The sequence below is a fragment of the Cetorhinus maximus genome, chromosome 15 (assembly GCF_964194155.1).
Source record: "Cetorhinus maximus chromosome 15, sCetMax3.hap1.1, whole genome shotgun sequence".
NCBI classification, from domain to species: domain Eukaryota; kingdom Metazoa; phylum Chordata; class Chondrichthyes; order Lamniformes; family Cetorhinidae; genus Cetorhinus; species Cetorhinus maximus.
This window is the reverse complement of record NC_135893.1, coordinates 15,851,952-15,875,474: the sequence shown is the minus strand read 5'-3', so window position 1 is coordinate 15,875,474 and position 23,523 is coordinate 15,851,952. Positions and strand designations below refer to the sequence as shown.

Here is a 23,523-nt window from a genome sequence, read left to right as displayed (position 1 = left end):
GGTGCCAAGTCTTTCAGTGGATGAGATGGGTGAGTGATTGAAGTGTGTGGGTGAGGTGGGCGAGTGGATGAGGTCTGTGGGTGAGGTGGGCGAGTGGATGAGGTGAGTGAAGTGGGTGAAATGGGTGAGTGGATGAGCAGGTCAGTTCAATTATGCTGGCTAAACTCTGAGTTAAGCTGGGTATTAACCATTGTAACATTTGCAGGGTCAGTGTGCTTACCTGCATATCTGGCTCAAGTTTCTGATACTGAACTCAGTGTCGGAGACTTTCTCAGAGTCTTGGGCAGTGGAAATCAGCCCAGCAGAAGTTTAAATTTCCGTGCATGTATGTGTGCCTGGACTTCTACGGGGTCCTGAAATGCATTTCCCGCCTTACTCCAATCTTAGACGATCCGAATACCAAAAGATTTGGACCAATACATTAATACATTACGGTGTTTTAAAGTGTGTCAGCAGAACCCCCTTGCTTTTGTTCTCTGTGCCACTAGAGGGAGCTCAGGTTTGTTTTTAATTCATTTTCTCTTGGGTCACATTTCAATCTAGGTTAGATCAGGGGCCTGCAATATACACGCTGACTAATGGTGCTATTCGCCCAAATATAAGGGATTGTGCGAGGTCAGACATCTGTACTTACACACTTGCTGCGTTTTTCACTCTCTGTAGCAAACACCACATCCTCCCATCTCTGGATGACCCCCCCCCACCCCTTCCCCTGCCTTTACCATCCCTGCAGTTAGTGTGATTGCCAACTCTGGTTGGACGTATTCCTGATTTTTTGGCATGACCTCCAACTGCCCGCCAATCCACGCTCCAGCCTGACCATCTTCATGGGTCTTGCCTACCCAAGGCCAATTGGAAAGTGAGCAGGCTTTTAATTGCGCAATTCGATGCTGCTTGATGGTCAGTTAAGCAACCTTATTAATTCCACCCCAATAATGTTATAACTAATAAATGAAAGCATTGAAAAAAATTACAAATACGTTTTTTATATCTTGAGGATCACAGAGTCATTATGGCACAGAAGACGACCATTCAGCTCATTGAGTCCATGTCACTCTCTGTAGAGTTATCCAGTCTGTCCCATTCCCCTGTTCTATCCCTGTGGACCTGCAAGTTTATTTCCCTCAAGTGCCCATCCAATTTCTATTTGAAATCATTCATTGTCTCCACTGCCACTTTTGTAGGCAGCGAATTCCAGTTCATTACCACTCACTGCTTACAAAAGTTCTCCCTCACACCCAGCCTGCATCTCTTGCCCAAAAATTTAAATCTGTATCCCCCTGGTCTCTATGATTTTTCTCCTGAGATTTTTGTAGCAGTGTCCTAGAGATGAATCTTTCATTCCAGGAGACTCCAGGGCAATTCCTGTGGGATTGGCAGGAATTAGATAACTATTCTGCCAAAACAAGGAAGTTGCTGGATTAGTTCACAAATGCCTTTCAGGGAAGGAAATCTGCCACCCACACTCGCGTTGGCCTACACATGACTCCAGTTCCACACAATGTGGCTGACTTTCAATGACTTCAGAGCAACTAAGGATGGGCCCATAAATACTGACTCACCAGTGTCATCCACATCCAAGCCCATCCCAATAACAAATGTCTTTAATACATTGACAAAAGAGGCTGCTTAACTGGTACAGCGGCAAAATGACCGTCTAGGGGATCCACCCCAAATTCAAGTCCTGAACTTACCTCCCTGTTCATTGGTCTCTGGAGCGACATTTCTTTTTGAAAGTTACTGCTGAATCTGCTTCCAGTACCCTTTCAGGCAGTGCATTCCAGATCATAACAACTCACTGTGTTAAAAAAAAATTCGCCTCATGTCCCATTGATTCTTTTCATGTCTGGGCCAAAGTGAGCGTAGATGGCAGATTTCCTTCCCTGAAAGACATTTGTGAACTCACTGGGTTTTTATGGGAATCCAGCAACCTTTCATGGTAATTTTTCTGGTGCCAGTCCACAAATAGTCATTTTTTTCCATTCACGGCCATTTCTAGTCCAGTACCTGGTAAGGTTGGGAAATAAAATAGAACAGGAAAAAATGGAGGGCTGTAAAATGACCAATACCAAGAGAGTTAATGAGTTGAATGACCTAAAAACTCCTCCATAGACAACCTCTAGATGATATAAAATCAATTGCATTGAGGCAATGGAAATAAAATAAAGGAACATGCAAATAGTAAAGAGAATGAAGAAAGTTCTGACACAAACAAAATGAATGAGGAAATGAGAGAAATTGGAAAAAGAAAATATAAATTGCAAATACATGAGAACTGAAATGAACTTGAAAATTCTGGCAAAATAACTGCTCGTTTATCCTTTAGATTTTGGGTCCAGCATTTTCTGTTTTCTTTATTCCTGAAGTTAATGCTTTATTCTAACTTCAGTTATTTAAGTTAACTGCTCCCTTCAGGACTCAAGCGAGTAGCATACTGACCAGGGAGGGCCCGGTTTGACCACTGGGCCATGCTGTATTAGGAATAAGTTGTTTCAATGCCCCTGACCAGAGGAGGATCTCTGACTGGTACCTACTGCAGGAATGTATGTCGGTGTACTTGTATTTGTGTATAAGCATGTGTGTATGCATGTATATGCACACATGTGTCTATGCCTAAGTGTGTGTATATATTTGTGTATGTGTGTGTACATGTGTGTGTTTATACATGTGTGTGTGAATCTGATCTTTTATAGGGTTAGAAATTTGGATTTTGGAATGGAAAATCAACCTTTCACCAAATAATGAGACAAAAATTTAAATTTATGGATTGCAGAGCAAATGGGCTACTGTATAGATGTTCAATCCTTCTCTCCTGATTCCTTTCAATATCCCCAGGCACAGGAACAGAAAAATCTGCTCCAACGTCTTTCTGCAGTCACACAAATGCGACAGTGCACACACAAGTGGAATTGAGCTTGGTGTGATGCCACTGTTGTCAAATAGCCTGCCATCAGTGACAAATTGAGCAAGGCACCATAGGGCTGCTGGCATTCCTGGAGCTGTTCCCCAGTAAGATTTCCTCAGGAGAGGAGGGGAGAAAACAAGGGAATTAAATTCCAGTTGGGAGGAGGGAGCTATGGTATTTGTGCTGTAAGATGAGACGCTCACTGGGACTTTGTTGTCATTCTATTGCAGGGAGGTGTGAAGGTGCTGATCACGGGACCGTGGCAGGAAGCCAGCAATAATTACAGTTGCCTGTTTGACCAGATTTCAGTGCCTGCATCTCTTATTCAGCCCGGTGTTCTTCGATGTTATTGCCCAGGTCAGAGACAATCTTTTATTCATTGTTGCTTTTTTTTTTGCAAGACCTTTCACGCCCCCTCCACCTCAACTGCCACGCACAATGAGTGACCCTAAGCAGAGATCTGTTTGTGCCTGGCACTGGTGGTGTGGTCAATGAGATTGACCCATTTTCTCCTTTTCCCTTCCCTCAGCCATTTTCATTGACCCATGGTTGGGATTTAAAGCTTTCTGGTGTTGGGGAGAGTCCAGCCTATGCCCTATCTATATATAGTATTCCTATACTCAGCACCCTCTTTAGGTTAAGAACTATGCTGCTCAAAAGCCTAGTCAAGTTGGCTGGCCTGTCACAATTCCTCCTCCAGTCAACGTGCCTAGATTATTAAAAGAAAGTCTTGGATTCCTTGCTTTCCTTTAGCACCTTTCACATCCTCAGGCATCCCAAAGCACTTTACAACCAATGAAGTACTCTTAGAGTGTAGTCGTTGCTGTGATGTAGGAAATGCACCAGCCAATTTATGTATAGCAAGCTCCCACAAACAGCAGTATTGAGCAGATAATCTGTTTTAGTGATGTTAGTTCAGGGATAAATAATTGCCAGGACACCAGACAGAACTACAGTGCTCTTCTTCAAAATAGAGACCTTTTGCATCCACTCAAGAGGCCAGACAGGGCCTTGGGTTAACGTCTCACATGAAAAGATGGCATCTCCGGCAGTGCAGCGCTCCCTCAGTGCTGCACAGGAATATCAGCCTAGATTTTTTTTTGCTCAAGTTTCTGAAGTGAAACTTGAAACCACGACCTCCTGGCTCAGATGAAAGAACTGTCTGAGCCACAGTTGATGCTTTGGTTTTGATTTTTTTTTTCTGCGGGGATGATCTGGCCTCCACTTGGAAATTGTCCACGACAGGCCAATGGGAATCAAGAACCCACCATGTGGAGAAATTGTAAGATTCCTTTGCCCTGCTTTGTGGCTCTGGAGCAATGCATTGGTTGGAATTGTGATCTCTGATTTTAAAAAAAAGTCAGCCAGTAATGTCGGCGGAATCGGATAATAGAAATGGCAGCACCATCCATTTAATGAAGCAGCTGCAACAACTAACTGTGTCAATTTTTTCCATCTAGCCCACGATACTGGCCTTGTGACACTGCAGGTGGCCTTCAATAGTCAAATCATCTCCAACTCCGTTGTTTTTGAGTACAAAGCCCGAGCCTTGCCAACTCTTCCCACCTCCCAGCACGACTGGCTGTCATTGGACGGTAAGTAGCTCCAATCATGTCTGGTATATTGAAACAAAAACAAAAAATGCTGGAAAAGCTCAGCAGGTCTGACAGCATCTGTGAGAGAAAGACAGAGTTAACATTTCGAATCCGTATGACTCTTCTCCAGAGCTCTGAAGAAGAGTCATATGGACTCAAAACATTAACTCTGTCTTTCTCTCCGCAGATGCTGTCAGACCTGCTGAGTTTTTCCAGCATTTTTTGTTTTTGTTTCAGATTTCCAGCATCCGCAGTATTTTGCCTTTATGTCTGGTATATTGTTCACCTTTGAGAGGTACCTGTTCTTGAGGAAGTTGAACTGTGGCTGCAATGTGTACCATCTATGGGGTGGGCTGCAGCAACTCAGCAAACTTTATCAGCAGCACCTCCAAAGTTAGGATCTCCATCACTTGAAAGGACAAGGTCAGCAGGCACATGAGAATATCATCACTGCCACTGCCTGACAGGTGGCTGCTTGCTACAGCTGGATGATTTTCCACTACATGAAATCTTTAGAGTATTTCAAAGTGCTTCTTTGATGCCCACAGCTTTCTAAGAAAACTAGAACGATACCGGAGCTGAAAGAGTTAACTTATAAGGACAGGCTGCATAGACTAGCTTTATGTGCCCTAGAATGCAGAAAATGAAGGGTGATTTAATTGGGATATGAAGATCTGATAAAGTAGATAGGGAGAAATTATCTCCTCTGGGAAAGGAGTAGAAAAAGGGTCATAACCTTAAAATTAGAGCTAGGTCATTCAGGGGTGATGTCAAGAAGCACTTCACCTTACAAAGGGTAGTGGAAACCTGAAATTCTGTACAACAAAAAGCTGTTGAGATTGAGGATCAATTACAAATTTCAAACAGAGATTAATGGGTTTTTGTTAGGCAAAGGATATCAAGGGTTACAGAACCAAGGTAGCTAAGTGGAATTAAGATACAGATCAGCTATAATCTAATTGAACAGTGGAACAGGTTTGAAGGTCTGAGCGCTCTCCTCCTGCTCCTGCGTTCCTAAAAGGTTAATGGGGCCCGTACCTGAAAGTGGTTTGACCTTCCCAACTATCAACTTAGCTGGTGCCACAGGCGGGTTGTTAATGTCACTGCTGATCATCACCCAAACCAAAAGTCTCCCCTGTAATTCTTTCCATTTGGAGCACATTTTGAAAGATGCGAAAGGGTGCAAAATTAATGTGTCCCTGAAGGAATTTTTATGCTGTCCCACATAAAAGTCTAAACGAAGGCATCCTGCCAATTGAAAATGAGTATTCAGTCCTACTCCTAGGCCTGAAATTTGCCCTCGTCGGGTGAGCTCGGTGGGGACGGTCGGGAAGCCAACAGCCGCCCACAATTGGCTCAGCGCCGCGATTTCACGCAGGTGGGCCAATTAAGGCCTGCCCTGCATGGGTTGCAAGCGGCAGCGCTAAGCGCTGCCTGTGCCGGTGAGGGGAGGAGGGAGAGCCGGGCATCGCGCACAGTTCACACATGCGCGCGAAAGAGCGCTTCAATCTCCCTGAGGCCTCAGGGAGATTGAAGTGCTTTTAAAAAAATTAATAAATACAGTAAAATCTGAATGAAACATGTCCCCTCGTGACTGTGTCACATGAGATGGGACATGTTTTTAATGTCAAAATAAAGATTTAATTAGTATTAGCTTTAGAAAACCTCATCCCATAACTGTTAGGTTGGACGGGCAGCATAAATTTCATGTTAATTAGGTTGTTAATGGCCTTAATAGGGCTTTCAATTATCGGCGGACGTGCAGCCGATTCCAGTGCGCGCCTGCCGAACGAAATGTCGTGCGAGTGCGCGATGATGTTGGGACACATGCCAGACGTCATTGTGCATCATATTACATTTCGGTGTGTTGGGCGCGCGCCTGCACGCCGATGGTAAAATTCTGGCCCTAGACAACATTTAATGCTCACCAACATAAAGAACTGAACTCCTTCCTAACACACAGCTAATAAATGCCTTTGACGTCAAGCTGATCCCAAAGGCCTGCCACGAGGCCCGTTGCCAGCAGTAACCATTTGAAGAACCACTCAATCTTCCTGTGATTCATAATCATTCTGTGATTAGTACTTCTACCTGATGCACTTGAGACACAGTGGAGTGTTTCAGTGGTGTAAACAGAGGCGACAGTTTGTGGATTAGCTCCCAACAGTTCAATTCTACTTTTCTCTTGGGCTTGTCATGAGAGATAAAAGAGCGGAGACTTGAAAAATTCCACAACAGGGATTTATTGCCCCAATTTCCTGGCCTACTCTCCTGACGATTTCGACTCTTGCTGGTGTGGAGCCACAAAATAGTCAATCCTCGTGCATGGGTCTATACTGTGAGTGTTGCCGAGCTGTTCCTGTGTGTAGAGGCATCAGAGCTGAGATCTTGTCTGCAGTGAAGTAACTGGGCACAGCGGAGGCAACAGTAGAGATACTACCACACTTTAGGAAAGATGTCAAAGCCTTGGAGAGTGTCCAGAGGGGAGGGGGTTTACCAGGATGATACAAGCATATGGACATTTAGTTACTAGGCAAGACTGGAGGAGCTGGTACTGTTCTCCTTAGCAGAAAGAAGGTGAAGTGGAGGCCAAAGGGAGTTTTCAAAATCATGAGGGGTTTTGGTAGAGCAAGGAGGAAAAAATTGTTTCTTCTGACAAATGGGTCGGTAACCAATTGTCATTGATTTATAATAATTGGCAAAAAAACCCAGGGGAAATGAAGAAAAATGTCTTCACACACAGGGTTGTTAAGATCTGGAAGACCTCCTGGAAGGATGGTGGCATCAGAGTAAATAGTAAATTTCAAAAGGCAATTTGACATGCACTTGAAGAGGACTAATTTGTAGGGTTAATGGGAAAAGCTGGGTGTGAGACTAAATTGGTAAACTCTTTCAAAGAGGCAGTAGAGGCACAACAGGCTGAATTGCCTCCTGTGCTAAAAGGTTCCATGAATGGTCTCAATACCCTTCAGCTAAGGAAGTGAAAAGCACTCTTTAATCTGTCACTGGTCAATCCTTGCTCCCGCTAACATCAGCACGCATGCCATTTAGTGTTGAAAACCCTCCAGGCTTGTCCTGGAGTCTCCAGGAATTCAGGATTAATCCACAGGACACTGCTGTGAGCTACTGTCTGGAGAATAATCACAGGGGCATTAAACAAAAATTGTGTGTATTTTACATTCTCTTTGATCACTTTAAGTTATTAGTTGTAAAAATATTGGCGATTGGGGGAAAAAAGACAGTTTGACTGATAGTCAGGAATCATCCAAAGGATAACGAGGAGTGTATTTGTTTTCCTACTGGCCATGGGAAGGCAGGTGCTATGAGAATGGATGTGTCAGTTGATCAATAGCGGGAGTGTGGGAACTGGGCATCACCAGGATAGACATATTGGTCAACCAATGGCGGGAGTGTGGGCCAGACCTGGTTAACACAGGGAATACCTTCAGGACTGTCATTCCCAGCAATAATCATTGGATTGCAATTAGGCGCAGGAAACATTGGCTGATTTTTGCCGTCCCCTCGCCAAGGATTCTGAGGCTAATTCTTCTGAAAGCACCATCTACTACCATCTCAGGTGAGATCTAACACAGAGCAGACTAGAGATTGAGCAAAATTTTGAAAGAAAGTCTCTGGTATGGGTCTTGAACTCTCAAGTTTATGATTCAGAGGCCGTGATTGGCACTTTCTTGAACCGCTGCAGCCCGTGTAATGAAGGTGCTCCTAGAAACCTGTTAGGTAGGACGTTTCAGGATTTTGACCAAGTGAAGAAGAAGGAACAACAATAGATTTTCAAGTCAGGATGGTGTGTGACTTGGAACAGAACTTGGAGTTGGTGGTGTTGCCAATTGCTTCTGCCCTTGTTATTCTAGGTGGTAGGAGAAGCTTTGGTGAGTTGCTGCAGCACATCTTGTAGATGGTACACACTGCTGCCACTGTGCATCGGTGATGGAGGGTGCGACTGTTTAAGATAGTGGATGATGTGCTGGTTTTAACATGATGAGGATAAAGTGCAGAATGTGACATTTTGACTCTGAAAATGGTGCTGTTGTCTCTAAATATCTGTGAGAAATCATCTCACCTTGCACTGTTCCACAGGCATATGGAAGGATGACAGCATTCACTTTTCAAAAATCGTTACTGTTTCATGAGAGTGTGATCATAAAGTTAAAGTGGGGAGGCAGATAAAGGTCTGTTTACTTGGTCAACTGGGTGTCCGATACATTAGAAAAAATGCATTGGGGTTTTCAAGCTGCTTTCATAAGAGTTTTCAAACTACTAAGTATTGGTTTGAGGATGTTGGTTAAGGACAGGACTAGATTCAGTTGTGATAACCCGCACTGTCCAATATCCAGCTCGCACTCAGTAGCCTAGATTTTCTAATAGGCATTATCGGTGATAACTACAACCTTCTGATGTATTGTTTCTGTGGTTTGAGACAAGGCCTGTTATATAATTTCAAGAAGCTCCACTCTGATTTCCACTCTAACAGAGGAGATGTCACAAGTTGAAAGATCTCAGCTGCGGTAGCAGTGAGTCCACTCTCCACACTGAATCCAGTGCAATCAAGGTACAGGCAGTCCTTGGACTCATGACACAATTGGTTTCTGAAAACCGTGTCTTAAGTTGAAACATTGTAACTCGGAACTGATTATCCCATAATGTTGTAAATGGGGATTGGCTCCTGGACCAAGGCCCGATATCCTATTTTCACCAAAGTTACCCAGAATTTTGTACTCAATCAATTATAAACGGGGGAGGCGAAATCTGGAATTAAAAGTCTAATGATAACCATAGAATGATTGTTGTAAAAACCCATCTGGTTCACTAATGTCCTTCAGGTAAGGAAATCTGTCGCCCTTACCTGGTCTGGCCTACATGTGACTCCAGACCCACGGTAATGTGGTTGACTCTTACATGCCCTCTGAAATGGCCTAGCAAGCCGCTCAGTTGCCACAAAAAATGAATGAAACCGGACGGACCACCCGGCATCAACCTAAGCTCTGGAAACAGCAATGGCAATCTCAGCCCTGTCGACCCTGCAAAGTCCTCCTTACTAACATCTGGGGGCTAGTGCCAAAATTGGGTGAGCTGTCTCACAGACTAGTCAAGCAACAGCCTGACATAGTCATCCTTACGGAATCATACCTTACAGATAATGTCCTAGACACCACCATCGCCATCCCCGGGTATGTCCTGTCCCACCAGCAGGACAGCAGAGGTGTAGGCACAGTGGTATACAGTCAGGATTGACTACATTGACTCCGCATCCCATGAAGTCTCATGGCATCAGGTCAAACATGAGCAAGGAAACCCCCTGCTGATTACCATGTACCGCCCTCCCTCAGCCGATGAATCAGTGCTCCTCCATCTTGAACACCACGGGGAGGAAGCACTGAGGGTGGCTAGGGCACAGAATGCATTCTAGGTGTGGGGACTTCAATGTCCATCACCAAGAGCGGCTCGGTAGCACCACCGCTGGCCGAGTCCTAAATGACATAGCTGCTATACTGGGTCTGCGGCAGGCGATGAGAGAATCAACAAGAGGGAAAAACATACTTGACCTCATCCTCACCAACCTGCCTGCCGCAGATGCTTCTTTCCATGACAGTATTGGTAGGAGTGACCACCACACAGTCATGGTGGAGACGAAGTCCTGCCTTCACATTGAACATACCCTCCATCGTGTTGTATGGCATGACCACCGTGCTAATTGGGATGGATTTCAAACAGATCTAGCAACTCAAGATTGGGCATCCATGAGACGCTGTGAGTCACCAGCAGCAGCAGAATTGTACTCAAACACAATATGTAACCTCATGGCCCGGCATATTCCCCACTCTACCATTGCCATCAAGCCAGGGGATCAACCCTGTTTCAATGAACAGTGCAGGAGGGCATGCCAAGAGCAGCACCAGGCATACCTAAAAATGATGTGTCAACCTGGTGAAGCTATAACACAGGACTACTTGCATGCTAAACAGCATAAGCAGCAAGTGATAGACAGGGCTAAGTGATCCAACAACCAATGGATCAGATCTAAGCTCTGCAGTCCTGCCACATCCAGTCATGAATGGTGGTGGACAATTAAACAATTCACTAGAGGAGGAGGCTCCACAAATATCCCCATCCTCAATGATGAGGGAGCCCAACACATCAGTGCAAAAGATAAGGCTGAAGCATTTGCTACAATCTTCAGCCAGAAGTGCCGAGTGGATGATCCATCTTGGCCTCCTCCGGAGGTCCCCAGCATCATAGATGCCAGTCTTCAACCAATTCAGTTCACTCCACGTGATATCAAGAAACAGCTGAAAGCACTGGATACTACAAGAGCTGTGGGCCCTGACAATATTCTGGCAATAGTACTGAAGACTTGTGCTCCAGAACTTGCTGCGCCCCTAGCCAAGCTGTTCCAGTACAGCTACAACACTGGCCCAGGTATGTCCTGTACACAAAAAGCAGGACAAATCCAACCTGGCCAATTACTGTCTCAACAGTCTACTCTCCATCATCAGTCAAGTAATGGAAAGGGTCATCAACAGTGCTATCAAGCTTATTGCTTAGCAATAACCTGCTCACTGACATCCAGTTTGGGGTCCGCCAGGGCCACTCAGCTCCTGACCTTATTACAGCTTTGGTTCAAACATGGACAAAAGAGCTGAACTCCCGAGGTGAGGTGACAGTGACTGCCCTTGACATCAAGGCCGCATTTGACAGAGTGTGGCATCAAGGAGCCCAGCAAAACTGGAATCAATGGGAATCAGGGGGAAAGCTCTCCACTGGTTGGTCATACCTAGCACAAAGGAAGATGGTTGTGGTTGTTGGTCATCTCAGCTCCAGGACATCACCGCAAGAGTTCCGCAGGGTGGTGTCCTCGGCCCAGCCATCTTCAACTGCTTCATAAATGATTTTCCTTCTGTCATAAGGTCAGAAGTGGGGATGTTCACTGATGATTGCATGATGTTCAGCCCCATTTGCAACTCCTCAGATACTGAAACAGTCCATGTCCAAATGCAGCAAGTCATGGACAATATCCAGCCTTGAGCTGACAAGTGACAAGTAACATTCGCGTCAGGCAATGGCCATCTCCAACAAGAAAGAATCCAACCATCAGCCCTTGATGTTCAATGGCATTACCATCACTGAATCCCCAACTAACAACATCCTAGGAGTTACCATTGACCAGAAACTGAACTGGACTGGCCAGATAAATACGGTGGCTACAAGAGTAGATCAGAGACTGGAAATCGTGCGACAAGTAACCTACCTCCTGACTTCTCAAAGCCTGTCCACCATCTACAAGGCACAAGTCAGGAGCGTGATGGAATACTCCCCACTTGCCTGGATGAGTGGAGCTCCCACAACACTCAAGAAGCTTGACACCATCCAGGACAAAGCAACACACTTGATTGGCACCACATCCACAAACATTCACTCCTTCCACTGCCGATGCACAGTCACAGCAGTGTGTACCATCTACAAGATGCACTGCAGAAATTCACCAAACCCATGATCACTACTATCTAAAAGGACAAGGGCAGCAGATAGATGGGAACACCACCACTTTGAATTCCTCTCCAAGTCACTCACCATCCTGACTCGGAAATATATCGCCGTTCCGTCACTGTCGCTGGGTTAAAATCCTGGAACTCCCTCCCTAACAGCACTGTGGGTGTACCTACACACACATGGACTGCAGCAGTTCAAGAAGGCAGCTCACCATCATCTTCTCAAGGGCAACTAGGGAAGGGCAATAAATGCTGGCCCAGCCAGCGAAGCCCACATCCCATTAATAAATTAAAAAAATAGCAACACTGATGCATTTTTGTTGTAAATAGCAATCATATTGACATAGAAAATCATAATAAGCTAAAAATACATACAGAGCATATGTGAGCAAGATTGAGTGTGAGCAGGATTGGGTGTGAGCAGTGTTGGGTATGAACGGAATTGGGTGTGAGCGGGATTGGGTGTGAGCAGATGTTATGACGGGGCAGATGATATGTGCCAGGCGGATCAAATCCACAAGGGAAACTTGATCACGTGGTCACAATGGTTTTGTAATTTGTATTTTATTTCAAGATGCATGCCCTGAATTCAGAAGTAATAAGTCTGCCAAGAGTTTAGAGATTTTTTAGGAAATTAAATTAAACCTTTATTAACAAAAGAAAATATTTCAAACATATACATAGGTCTACAAATTACTACTATAATAACTCCTAAAACCCTTAATTAATCTGGCTTCCAGTTACACCCCCATTAAGGCAACGGTAAAAAAAGTTTAAAACAGATGCCAGCAAGTTAACGAAGTACCCTGGACAGTAGAATTCATAGTGGCTTCCCCAGCTTCAGTTTCTGTAGACAACAGGCTTAATGCAAAATACTGGAGGCTTTTCACACTCCTGGTAGATCTCACAATGCCTTCCCTGACACATAGCCTCAGTCTCCTTTATATATATTTCTCCCTTTTAATGTAAATCCCATTGTTTCCATATGTCTTTGGAAATTTACCTTTCTCATAATATAAATCTTCTCATGGTTCTATTATTATCAGTAATCTTTGGGAAAAACAAACAAACTGCTTGGTCTAGCTTCTCTGGCTAGGTGTAACATCCTGCCATCTCGTTGAAATTCAAACTACCCTGATTAATGTAAAAATGCAAATTCTCCTCACTCACATTCTAAGACTTCAGCCATGTTTATATATTTAGCATTTCAAACCTACTTTCTTTTGATGAGTTAAAGCCTCCAGATCAGCTGTCTCCAATTCAATTAAATACTCCCCTCCCCCCACACACAGGCCCGAATTTTCCCGTCGGGGCCCGCTCGCCGACGGGAAAATGACGCGGGATGACGTTGGGAGGAACCCTCGACGTCATCCCGGTCCCTTTAAATTTTAAGGAAGGTGGACGGACAGCGAAATCAGCTGTTCGCCCGCCAACCTGTCAATGGCCAATTGAGGCCATTGACAGACTAATTAAGATAATTAAAGACCTGCCCGTCCAACCTTAAGGCTGGCGGGCAGGCCAGGAGCCCCAGCGGGCTTCTGATAATACATGAAACCTCATCCACTGGCGGGATGAAGTTTTATGTCCGTTTTTAAAAACTTTAATACATTTTATGTGATATTTATTAACATGTCCCATCTTGTGTGACATTGTCACATGAGGGGGACATGTTAATAATTTTTAAATTTTTTATTTTTAAAGTTTTCTGGACTGTCAGAGAGCTCTTTTGCGCGCATGCTGAGGATTCCCTCCCCCCCGCACAGGAAGCGCATAGCGCTTCCTGTCGGGCAGGGCGCTGGGCGGGCCTTAATTGGCCCGCCCACTCAAAATGGTGGCGGGCCCCGTGTCGGTGGCGGGGGTCGGCTGCCCGCCCACCGCCAAGCCGGTGGGGCCCGCACGCCCGCCAAGGGCAAAATTCTGCCCACAGAAACTATCTAAACCCCACTGCTAACCTACTTTTACAATAAACCACAATAATACTATGAGAATTATTATACTTTCATGACAGCCAGATTGGGTGTGAGCGGGATTGAGTTCAGATTTGTGCTAAGCACTTGCCTTGTGGGTTTACACATGAAGAATGGTCACTTATGTGAAGATGTTGGAGTTTGGGTCAGAGAGTAGCTGGTGTTGGCCAGCACAAGTCAGCAGCTTCAGGACAGGAGGGAAGAAAATGGGGAGTGAAATCATTGCAGGGATCTGATTGTTGATGTTAATTGCCCAATGAAATGACAAACTCTGATATTCGCAGGCCACCTGTGACAGGGAAGCTGAAGATTTGTATCATCAATACAATTAGGGAGCTGCTCAGACTTGAATGCAGGATGGCTGCAATACAGAAGCCTTTGTGAGGAAATGGGGGAGTGATGTGAAAAAGATTTAAAGGGACCATCCACTGCACAAATAAATGTTTGACAAACCTTATTATCCCTGGTCATTTGTGATTTGCAACTAGTTCATTTTGATATGACTTAGCTCATTGCATTAGGTTTGCGAAGTGCCCTTTCTCCAAGATGGTATCTGTTAAATATCAGTCAGCCTCCTTCCTTCTATGGTTCACCACAACTTGCTTCACTTTAGCTCAAGACACTTGATGGTAGAGTGCACGGAACAGATTTTATTGATATCTGGTATAGATAACTGGCCTAACGAGACACAGGGAGTGGGTTCCTTGAGCTCTCTGAAGAACTGTTAAAAATCATGCTCCTTTATACACCGTATTTTGCCTACATCAAAGGTACAGATCACAGATAAGACCTCATGAGTATCTGTTTCTGAATCCTTCAAAAACAGTTTACTTAAAGATACAATTGTAGTTGTCTACTTCAAAGCTACTTCTCTCAAACAAGTCTTCTTGAACTTCTTGGACTCTTCTTGGACTCGAAACGTTGACTCTTTTCTTCTCCACCGATGCTGCCAGACCTGCTGAGTTTTTCCAGGTAATTCTGTTTTTGTTTTGGATTTCCAGCATCCGCAGTAGTTTTTTGTTTTTATCTTCTTGACTTAGCTGTTACTGAATCCTTTGAGGAGTTGGCTTTATTAACCGTTAGCACTCTCGACCACTTGGTGGATCCCTCTATCTATGTTTATGACATTAGCGGCTGAAGTTGTAACCTAATCAATCAGAATTGATGTCTTCTCAGTTATATCCTTGTACAAACGTTTCTTCTAGATAATACTCAGACATTTTGAGCAGAAGACAGGCCATACTTTCTCTTGTGACACTCCAAAGCTATCTTGTTTATATCAGGTCCAATACAAGAAAGTTTGGAACTCTTCAGGATGTCCACTAGAGTTCCTTTAATAATCACACTGACAGACTCTGGAAGTAATCCACACTATTCATATCTGGAATTATATCATTAATTGAAACAAAGATATTCTCAACATTCTAAAATGATGGCCAAGACCATAAACAAATTCAAATAATTAGTGGTGTTTTATGCATGTGAACATATTCTGGGCCTTTTTTATTTGTTTTGCTATTTCAGTATTTTCCTGCTGCTAATAGTTGCTGGGCCCAACAACCTTCTACTAACATAAAAGCAAAATACTGTGGATTCTGGAAATTTTCAGCAGGTCAGGCAGCATTTGGGGAGAGAAAAACAGAGTTTATGTTTCAGGTCAATGACCATCATGAATTCAATTCTGATGAAAGGAGACCAACCTGAAACCTTAACATTAGGCTTTTGTGAACCCCCTGCACAATTAAAGAGACAGTCCCCTGTGTAATACATAAAACACATAGGAAAAGAAGCAGTCCAGTCAGCCCCTTGAGCCAGTCCCACCATTCAATCAGATTATGGCTGATCTGCATCTTAAGTCCATCTACCCACTTTGGTTCCATAACTTTTAGTACTCTTGCCTAACAAAAACCTGTCAATCTTACTTTTAAAATTTTCAGTTGATCTCCAGCATCAATAGCTGTTCCACCCTCCATAAAATTGAAGTCATCCAGACTCTGCTGTCCGTGTCCTAACTTGCACCAAGTCCCGTTCACCTATCACTCCTGTGTTCCCTGACCTATAGTGCCTCCACATTAATTTTAATCTTGATTTAAAAATTCTCATCCATGTTTTCAAATCTCTCCATGACCTCACTCCCCTTTATCTCTGTAATCAACCATTCAAAATCTCTGCACTCCTCCAATTCTGGTCTCCTGAGCACACTCATTTTAATTGTTCCACCATTGGTCGCTGTCCGTTCAGCTGTCAAGGCCCTAAACTCTGGAATTCCCTCCCTCAACCTCTTCACCTCTCTACCCCTATTTCCTCCTTTATGAGACTCAATTGAATATCAGGTAGTCCAAACCTCCCAAAATTAAATCTGTTTCCCAGCTACAAACTCAATCCCTCTACCTAGCCACTGTCTGAGGTTGGACCAGACTGTTTGTAGCCTCAGCATTCAATTTAACCCTGAACTGAGCTTCTCTCTACCCTCTGAGCCCTTGCCTCCTCATTCTCTGTGCATTCTCCCGCACTCTCTCTTTGTTCTCCGGTGCCTTATTTTTCTTCTCTTTGTTCGCTCACACTGTATCTCTTTGTTCTTCACATCCTCATCCTTTTTTTGTGTCTCTCCTACCTTTCCAGCTCTTTCCCTCTACCTTTGTTTTCCTCTTTCTCCCTGCCTGTCTCTTAACCGTCTTTCTCTGTCTCCTCTCTTTCTCTGTCCCCTCTGTCTCTGTCCCCTTCCTCTGCTCCTTTCACTCTCTGTCCTCTCTCTCTGCCCCCCAGCTCTCTCTGCCTCTTCTCTTTGGCTTCTCTCCCTGGCTTCTCTCCCTCTCTCTCTCTCTCTGCCCTCTCTGCCACCTCTCCCTCTGCCTTCTCTCTGTTTCTTCTCTCTCTCTGCACTCTCTTTCTGCCTCTCTCTCTGCACCCCTCTCTCTGCCCCTCCCTCTGCCCCTCCCTTTGTTGCTTGTCTCTGACCCCCTCTCTCTGCTTCTCCGGTCTGCTCCCTCCCGTCTCCTCCCCTTCTCTCTGCTCCTGTATGTGCTGCTCTCTCTTTGTGCACTCCTCTCTGGCCCCCTCTCTCTGCACCCCCTCCCCTCCCTCCCTCTACCCCCTCCCTCTGCTCCCCCTCTCCTTGCTCTCCCTCTCCCTGCTCCTCTCTATCTGCTCCCCTCTCTGTCCCACCTCTCTCTCTGCCCCCTCTTTCTCTCTATCCCCTCTCTGCCCGATATCTCTCTCTCTCTCTCTCTCTACGTCCTCTCTCTCTCTCTGCTTTTCTCATTCCCGAGAGTGTTTCTGCTTCACTGTTTGATTGGAAAAAACAAAGCTCCGGACCAACAGTCTGCATCTATTCCAATGGATGGGAATACTGTCGACATAAATGCCTATTTAACAGAATAGGTGACCATGTGCCTCTGATAGATTCAGGAACGAGGATATATACATTCATCATACCTACCCCTGTGCTCCCAACCATAACTGCCCCGACCACCCCTTAAATCTCACAGCAGCATCAACTGCCACCCAGAACAAAGAAGTGTGCAGCTCAGAGGAACTCTTTGTGCCTGGGCTCTGTTCAGCTCCAGCTGTAGCGATAAGCTTCACTGTGTCACCCTTCACTTCAAAATAGAAGCATCCAGACTCTCAAGAGCAGACGGACACTTTTTGTTTTCGAACCACCATTGATTTTTGCATCACAGTAGAAAAGCAAATCAAGTTTCTTTTTTAAATAAAAAGTGGGGATCTATTTAAGGTAATTTCCCTCTCTTTTTTTCCATTTTATTCCCCTCCTTTCCTGAAGGTGCTGACTCTCACTGGGGTTCAGCTCCCCTCCTCTCCTCAAGGTGCTGACTCTCACCGGGGTTCAGCTCCCCTCCTCTCCTCAAGGTGCTGACTCTCACTGGGGTTCAGCTCCCCTCCTCTCCTCAAGGTGCTGACTCTCACTGGGGTTCAGCTCCCCTCCTCCCCTGAAGGTGCTGACTCTCACTGGGGTTCAGCTTCCCTCCTCTCCTGAAGGTGCTGACTCTCACTGGGGTTCAGCTCCCCTCCTCTCCTGAAGGTGCTGACTCTCACTGGGGTTCAGCTCCCCTCCTCTCCTGAAGGTGCTGACTCTCACTGGGGTTCAGCTCCCCTCCTCTCCTGAAGGTGCTGACCCTCACTGGGGCTCAGCTCCCCTCCTCTCCTGAAGCTGCTGACCCTCACTGGGGTTCAGCTCCCCTCGTCTCCTGAAGGTGCTGACTCTCACTGGGGTTCAGCTCCTCTCCTCTCCTGAAGGTGCTGACTCTCACTGGGGTTCAGCTCCCCTCCTCTCCTGAAGTTGCTGCTGACTTTCACTGGCGTTCAGCTCCCCTCCTCTCCTGAAGGTGCTGACTCACTGGGGTTCAGCTCCCCCTCCTCCCCTGAAGGTGCCGACTCTCACTGGGGTTCAGCTCCCCTCCTCTCCTGAAGGTGCTGACTCTCACTGGGGTTCAGCTCCCCTCTCCTGAAGCTGTTGTCTTTCATTGGGGTGCAGTCCATGGGTGCCAGCAGCCCACCATTATCTCACCTAAAATAGCCTTTTTTCACCTGTGAACCAAAACACCCATGTTGCCAGGCAATTTGATCATGACAGGTAGCGCGACCAAACTCAGTCCTTGCCCAATCTTTATCCACGCCTACGTTCCAACAGGAGTCGCTGGATAGTAATCAGAAACAGGAATCCCAGTTGAATTTTCTCCCCCAAGCCGAGAGACACTGAAGTCAATTGTAGCAGCCCAAATGTTTCTTTACTCAGAGAATGGTCTGAACGTGGAACTTGCTGCCACATCAAATAGTTCAGGCAAATAGTGTAGATGGACTTAAGGGGTTGCTACATAAACACATAATGGAGAAAGGAATGGAAGATTATGCTGATCGGATCATAGTTACTTACAAAATAGGAGCTGGAGTATGCCATTTGGCCCTTAGGTTCTGCTCTGCCATTCAGTACAATCATGACTGACCTTCTACCTCAATATCAGTATGTGATTTAAAAATAGTTGACAAGGTGATTGGAGATCAGCTATTATCTTAGTCTAGAGTCGTATCACTGTATCTGTTCAGGGCCCCGCACAATTGCACAGTCATAAGGATGCCCCTGGCTCACAGAATATCAGGGCAGCTCACTCCTAGCTTTCCCTTGGGTCTCCTACTACCCTGCAGTATCCCTGGTGATCCTGCTCATTGCTGAAACAAGTGCTCTCATCATCCCCAGGGGGTGATTAGGAGTTGTATGAGTGGGCCACGGTGATTGAGATTGAGCAAAGTTCTTCCTGTTCCTAATTTAAAGAAGCTCCATATTCTGTATTTAGAAAGTGAGGGTAACTGGGATTATATTCCACAATTGTTGCGAATGAATTCTCAACAGTTCAAACAAGTACAAAAAGTAATCAAAGAACCTTTTGGAAGGTTGGCCTTAATCTCAAGGGGGCTAGAATACAAAGGGTCAGGAATTATGCTTCAGTTGTGCAGAGTCTTAGTCAGACCCCTCTGGGACTACTGCCTTCAGTTCTGGTCACTGCACCGTCGGAAGGATATATTGGCAGGAATTTACTAGGATGATGCCTAGCCTTAAAAGATGAAATTCTGAGAACAGGGTTTCATACATCTGGCTTGCATTCCCATAAGTTTAGAAGATTGAAGGGTAATCTAATCAAGTTGTTTAAAATAAATAAAGGACTATATAGAGTAAACATTGAGAAACTATTTCCTCTCATATGAAAATCCAGAACAAACGGGGCACAATTTTAAAATCTGAGCTTAGTTATTCATAACTGAAGTAAGCAATCTTTTTGTTTACACAAAGGGCGGTGGAAACCTGTGGGTCTGACTAGCTCAGTTGACTAGATGGCTAGGGTGTGTATCAGATAAAGTGCCAACAGCATAGGATTCGATCCCCATTTCAGCTGAGGTAGACTCAGGACCTACCTTCTCAGCTCTACCTGTTGTAAAAAAGTCATGAGACTTGTGGTGTGGTTCAGCAATTAATTGCCAATGACCTGCTTATGGGTAGAGAACTGAAGAAGAAGTGGAAATCTCTTCCCCCAAGAGGTTTTGAGGTCAAACCAAGTTTTCAAGACTGAAATTGATAGATATTTATTGGGTCAGGATATGAAGGCATGTGAAGATAAGGCAGGGTAAATGATGTTATGACATAGATCAGTCCTAATTGAATGGTGGAACGGGCTTGAGGCTGAATGGCCTACTCACAGCCTACGATTCTTTTGAGGAAGCTACTATTTCTGGAGCCTGGTTTACAATCATTCTGGATTCAGGCCTTGGTAACCCTTTGTCGAACTGGTAGGTGTTTTATGTTTAAAGACTACAGAGCTTCCCAGTGTCTTCTCAGTGAGAGGTCTTTATTGAACTGATCTGAAATGGCAGCCTACAGTGAGCTTGCCTCATGGCAGAATCACATGACTACAGTAAGCCAGATAGGATGTGTAGAACTGATTGCATTTCAAACCCAAACATCCCCCTTTTCATACTGAACAAAGATACAAACATCCCTCTTTTCTTAGTGAGCAAAAGGTAAATTTGCATGCACAATCATGTATAACTGTGAGTTATCCACTATACACCCATTGTTCTCATGTGCTAACACTGTATGTTCTACTAGTTAATCTCTGCTGAGTTGATGACTTCCAGATCATGTCGGACTGCTGCTTCTCGTTGAATCTGGAAGATTTCACATTTTCAACGTCCTTTTTAGCTCCTCATGTTTTTCCATGACTACATATTGATTCTTCAAGGAGCCTTTCAGGGTTGCAACTTCTTTGCATGCCTTTTCCATCTTCTGTTTTGCCTGGCTGTACATCTGGTTGAGTATTTTCAACTTCCGCTTTGTTTTACCAACTGTGGAATTGAGGGTCGTTATTTCCTCTTGACACTTTTGTGTCATCTCTGAAATTTGTTTGTTTAGATCTTGCACAGCTTGGTTCATTGAAGACTTCAGTTTATCGTACGTTTTTAATGGTATACACTCAGCTTGAATCTTGCGCTCCAAATCTTCCAGTTCAGCTCAAAATATTTTCCTGTAGAACTGCTTCATTTACCTTCAGCTCATGCATCTCATTACACTAACATGGTTGGCAACCATCTGGTGGTTTACTTGAATATTGTCTCCCTCCCTCTGGGATCTTCTGTCTCCCTCACTCTGGGCTCTTTTTCTGTCATTTCTCTGGGGTCTTTTGCTGCTCTTTCTCTGTTGGCACATTCAGGGTTAGCAGTCCAAGTTTTAGACTTTCTTAAGCTGAGATGAGTGGCTGTTGCGTCCCATCTATGATCTGGATCTCTAGATCTTCCATGTCATTGCATTGGGCTCTTAGACTAATTAGTCCTCTCGGTATGAGTATCGTGCCATCATATAACCTCAGCCTTACTTTCGAGGGTTTCATTTTCGGATTGCCATGTTGCGCCATTGCGCAAAGGTCTGTGAAGGTAATTATGTTGCATGATGCACCAGTGTCTATCTGACACTTCTTGTTCACTTGTTCACTACGCTCCTTCTGCGGTCATCATTGTAACAGTCACAAACCATTTATCCACCATAGACTTGACGGAACCAACCTGTTGTATCATATATAGTTCTTCATCAAACTCTTCTGCTTGTATCTCTCTAGTGGCCATCTATATAGGCTTGTTTTGCTTTTTTCTCGCCAAACACTTGTGTAAAATGATTCTGCTTCATGCTGTTAAAACACTGCTTTATCCACACTGGGCAATCCTTCTTTTTCTCTGCATGATGTCCTCCACAGAATTTGCATCCTACCCTTTGTCTGCGATTGATCGGCTCTTTTGACGTGGAATGCATCTCAGCATAATGTATCACCTGGTCTACTCTGCCATGCATGTGCTCTAATTGATATTTTACAACTTCTGCATTCCTACACATGTATATCACTTTCTTGAGCTTCAGTTTCTCATCTTTCAGTAGGCTTGCTCTCACTGAGGGGTCTCAAATACCTGAGACTAATTTATCTTTAATCAGATCATCTTTTAGCTGTCCAAATTTGCATGATTCTGCAAGCTGTTTTACTGCAGTCACATACTGTTCAATGGTTTCCTGTTCACCTTGAGCTCTAGTGTTGAATACATAGCATTCATAAGTAACATTTACTCAGGGTTCAAAGTATTCATTCGAGACTTTCAAACTCTCTGCCACCTGTTTTCTTTGTTCGTCGATTAGTTTTAGGCTGGTATACAATTTGTAGCAGTCCCTCCACAGTGGGTTTAGAAGTGTGGCTAATCTTATCGCTTCTTGCTTGTTAATCAAATTTGTTACTAACCTGTAGTTTTGCCATTGCAAGTGGAAAAACTGCCAATCCTGCCCCATATCACCTTTCGTTTCAACAGGAGTTGGGAGGGGGATGTTTACAGCAGCCATGTTACCTCGCTCAGTATCTTAATTGCAGCCTTCGGTTTGTTTGCTTTTCCTTGTCCTTTTTCAGCAACTTTTAGCAGATTTGGACATAGCTGGGTTCTCTGTGTCTTCTCTGCAGAATTTCCAGGATTTAAAATCTCTATTTTAGCTCCGCTTCCTGACACCATGTTTCATGTTTAAAGACTGCAGAGCTTCTCAGTGAGAGGTTTTTTTGAACTGATCTCAAATGGCACACTTCAGTGGACATGCCTCATGGCAGAGTCACATGACTATGGAAAGCCAGATAGGAGATGTAGAACTGATTGCATTTCAAACCCAAACAGTAGGGTTCTTCAGGATTTTGCTCCTATCAGACACGTGTCAAAGAATGGAGGCAAGCAGACAGCTAATTGTTTGTGATTATTGTCCTATCAGGGAGCATCCTGTCAGAGCCACTGAATCATCCATTGAATTTTATTTGGATGGACAGTTTTGATGAATTGTGAAAGTGTCTTTTTTTAGCTTTCCTTTGCACCATTTTGATTTCAAAGATAAAAAAGGGCTAAACAGTAAGTACCCATTTTAAGTTGTCTCATTCAGCATTGTTCTGCTTTAGCATCACAGATATAATGGGGTTGGTCTGTGCACTTAGCATTGGGATTTCTGCTTTAGTATCATTTTGGGCCAGGGCCGTGTATCATCATGTGATCCGATAGACGTCATTTTGTTACAGCCCTTCTCACTACCTGCTCGCCAACTCTCTCCTGCAACTCGACCACCCCACTCCTCGACCCTCCCACTCCTTGATGTTTCTACTCCTCAACTCTCCCGCTCCCCAACCCTCTTCTGCCTCTCAATTCCCTCCTGCAACCTGACCCTCCCAATCCTACTCCTCAACCCTCCCACTCCTCAATGCTTCAACTCCTCAACTCTCCTGCTCAGCAACCCTCTCCCACATCCCGATTCTCTGCCGTTCCCCGACCCTCTCCCGCTCCTGACTCTCTCCCACTTCCCGATTGGGAGAGGTCAGGGACCGGGAGAGGGGCAGGAAGTCACTGATGAGAAAGTTCCTACTGAAACTAACGACAGCTTTTACATTGGTTGTAATGGAAAAATCTGATTTACTTAAAGTTGTTTCACTTAGAGTTGCATTTTTCATGAATGCAACCACAATTATTATACGTTAAAC

At 44.7% G+C, this 23,523-nt stretch overlaps 1 protein-coding gene across 1 annotated transcript in view; it reads left to right on the top strand.

Annotated features, from left to right (window-relative positions):
* The window catches only part of LOC144690441 (calmodulin-binding transcription activator 1-like), a 1,084,973-nt gene that overhangs the window by 951,625 nt on the left and 109,825 nt on the right, over positions 1–23,523 (top strand). Inside the window, exons 9-10 of the mRNA XM_078557952.1 lie at positions 3,136–3,262; positions 4,366–4,500. Coding sequence (XP_078414078.1) covers positions 3,136–3,262; positions 4,366–4,500 — 262 coding nt within the window. The remainder of the gene's footprint in view (positions 1–3,135; positions 3,263–4,365; positions 4,501–23,523) is intronic.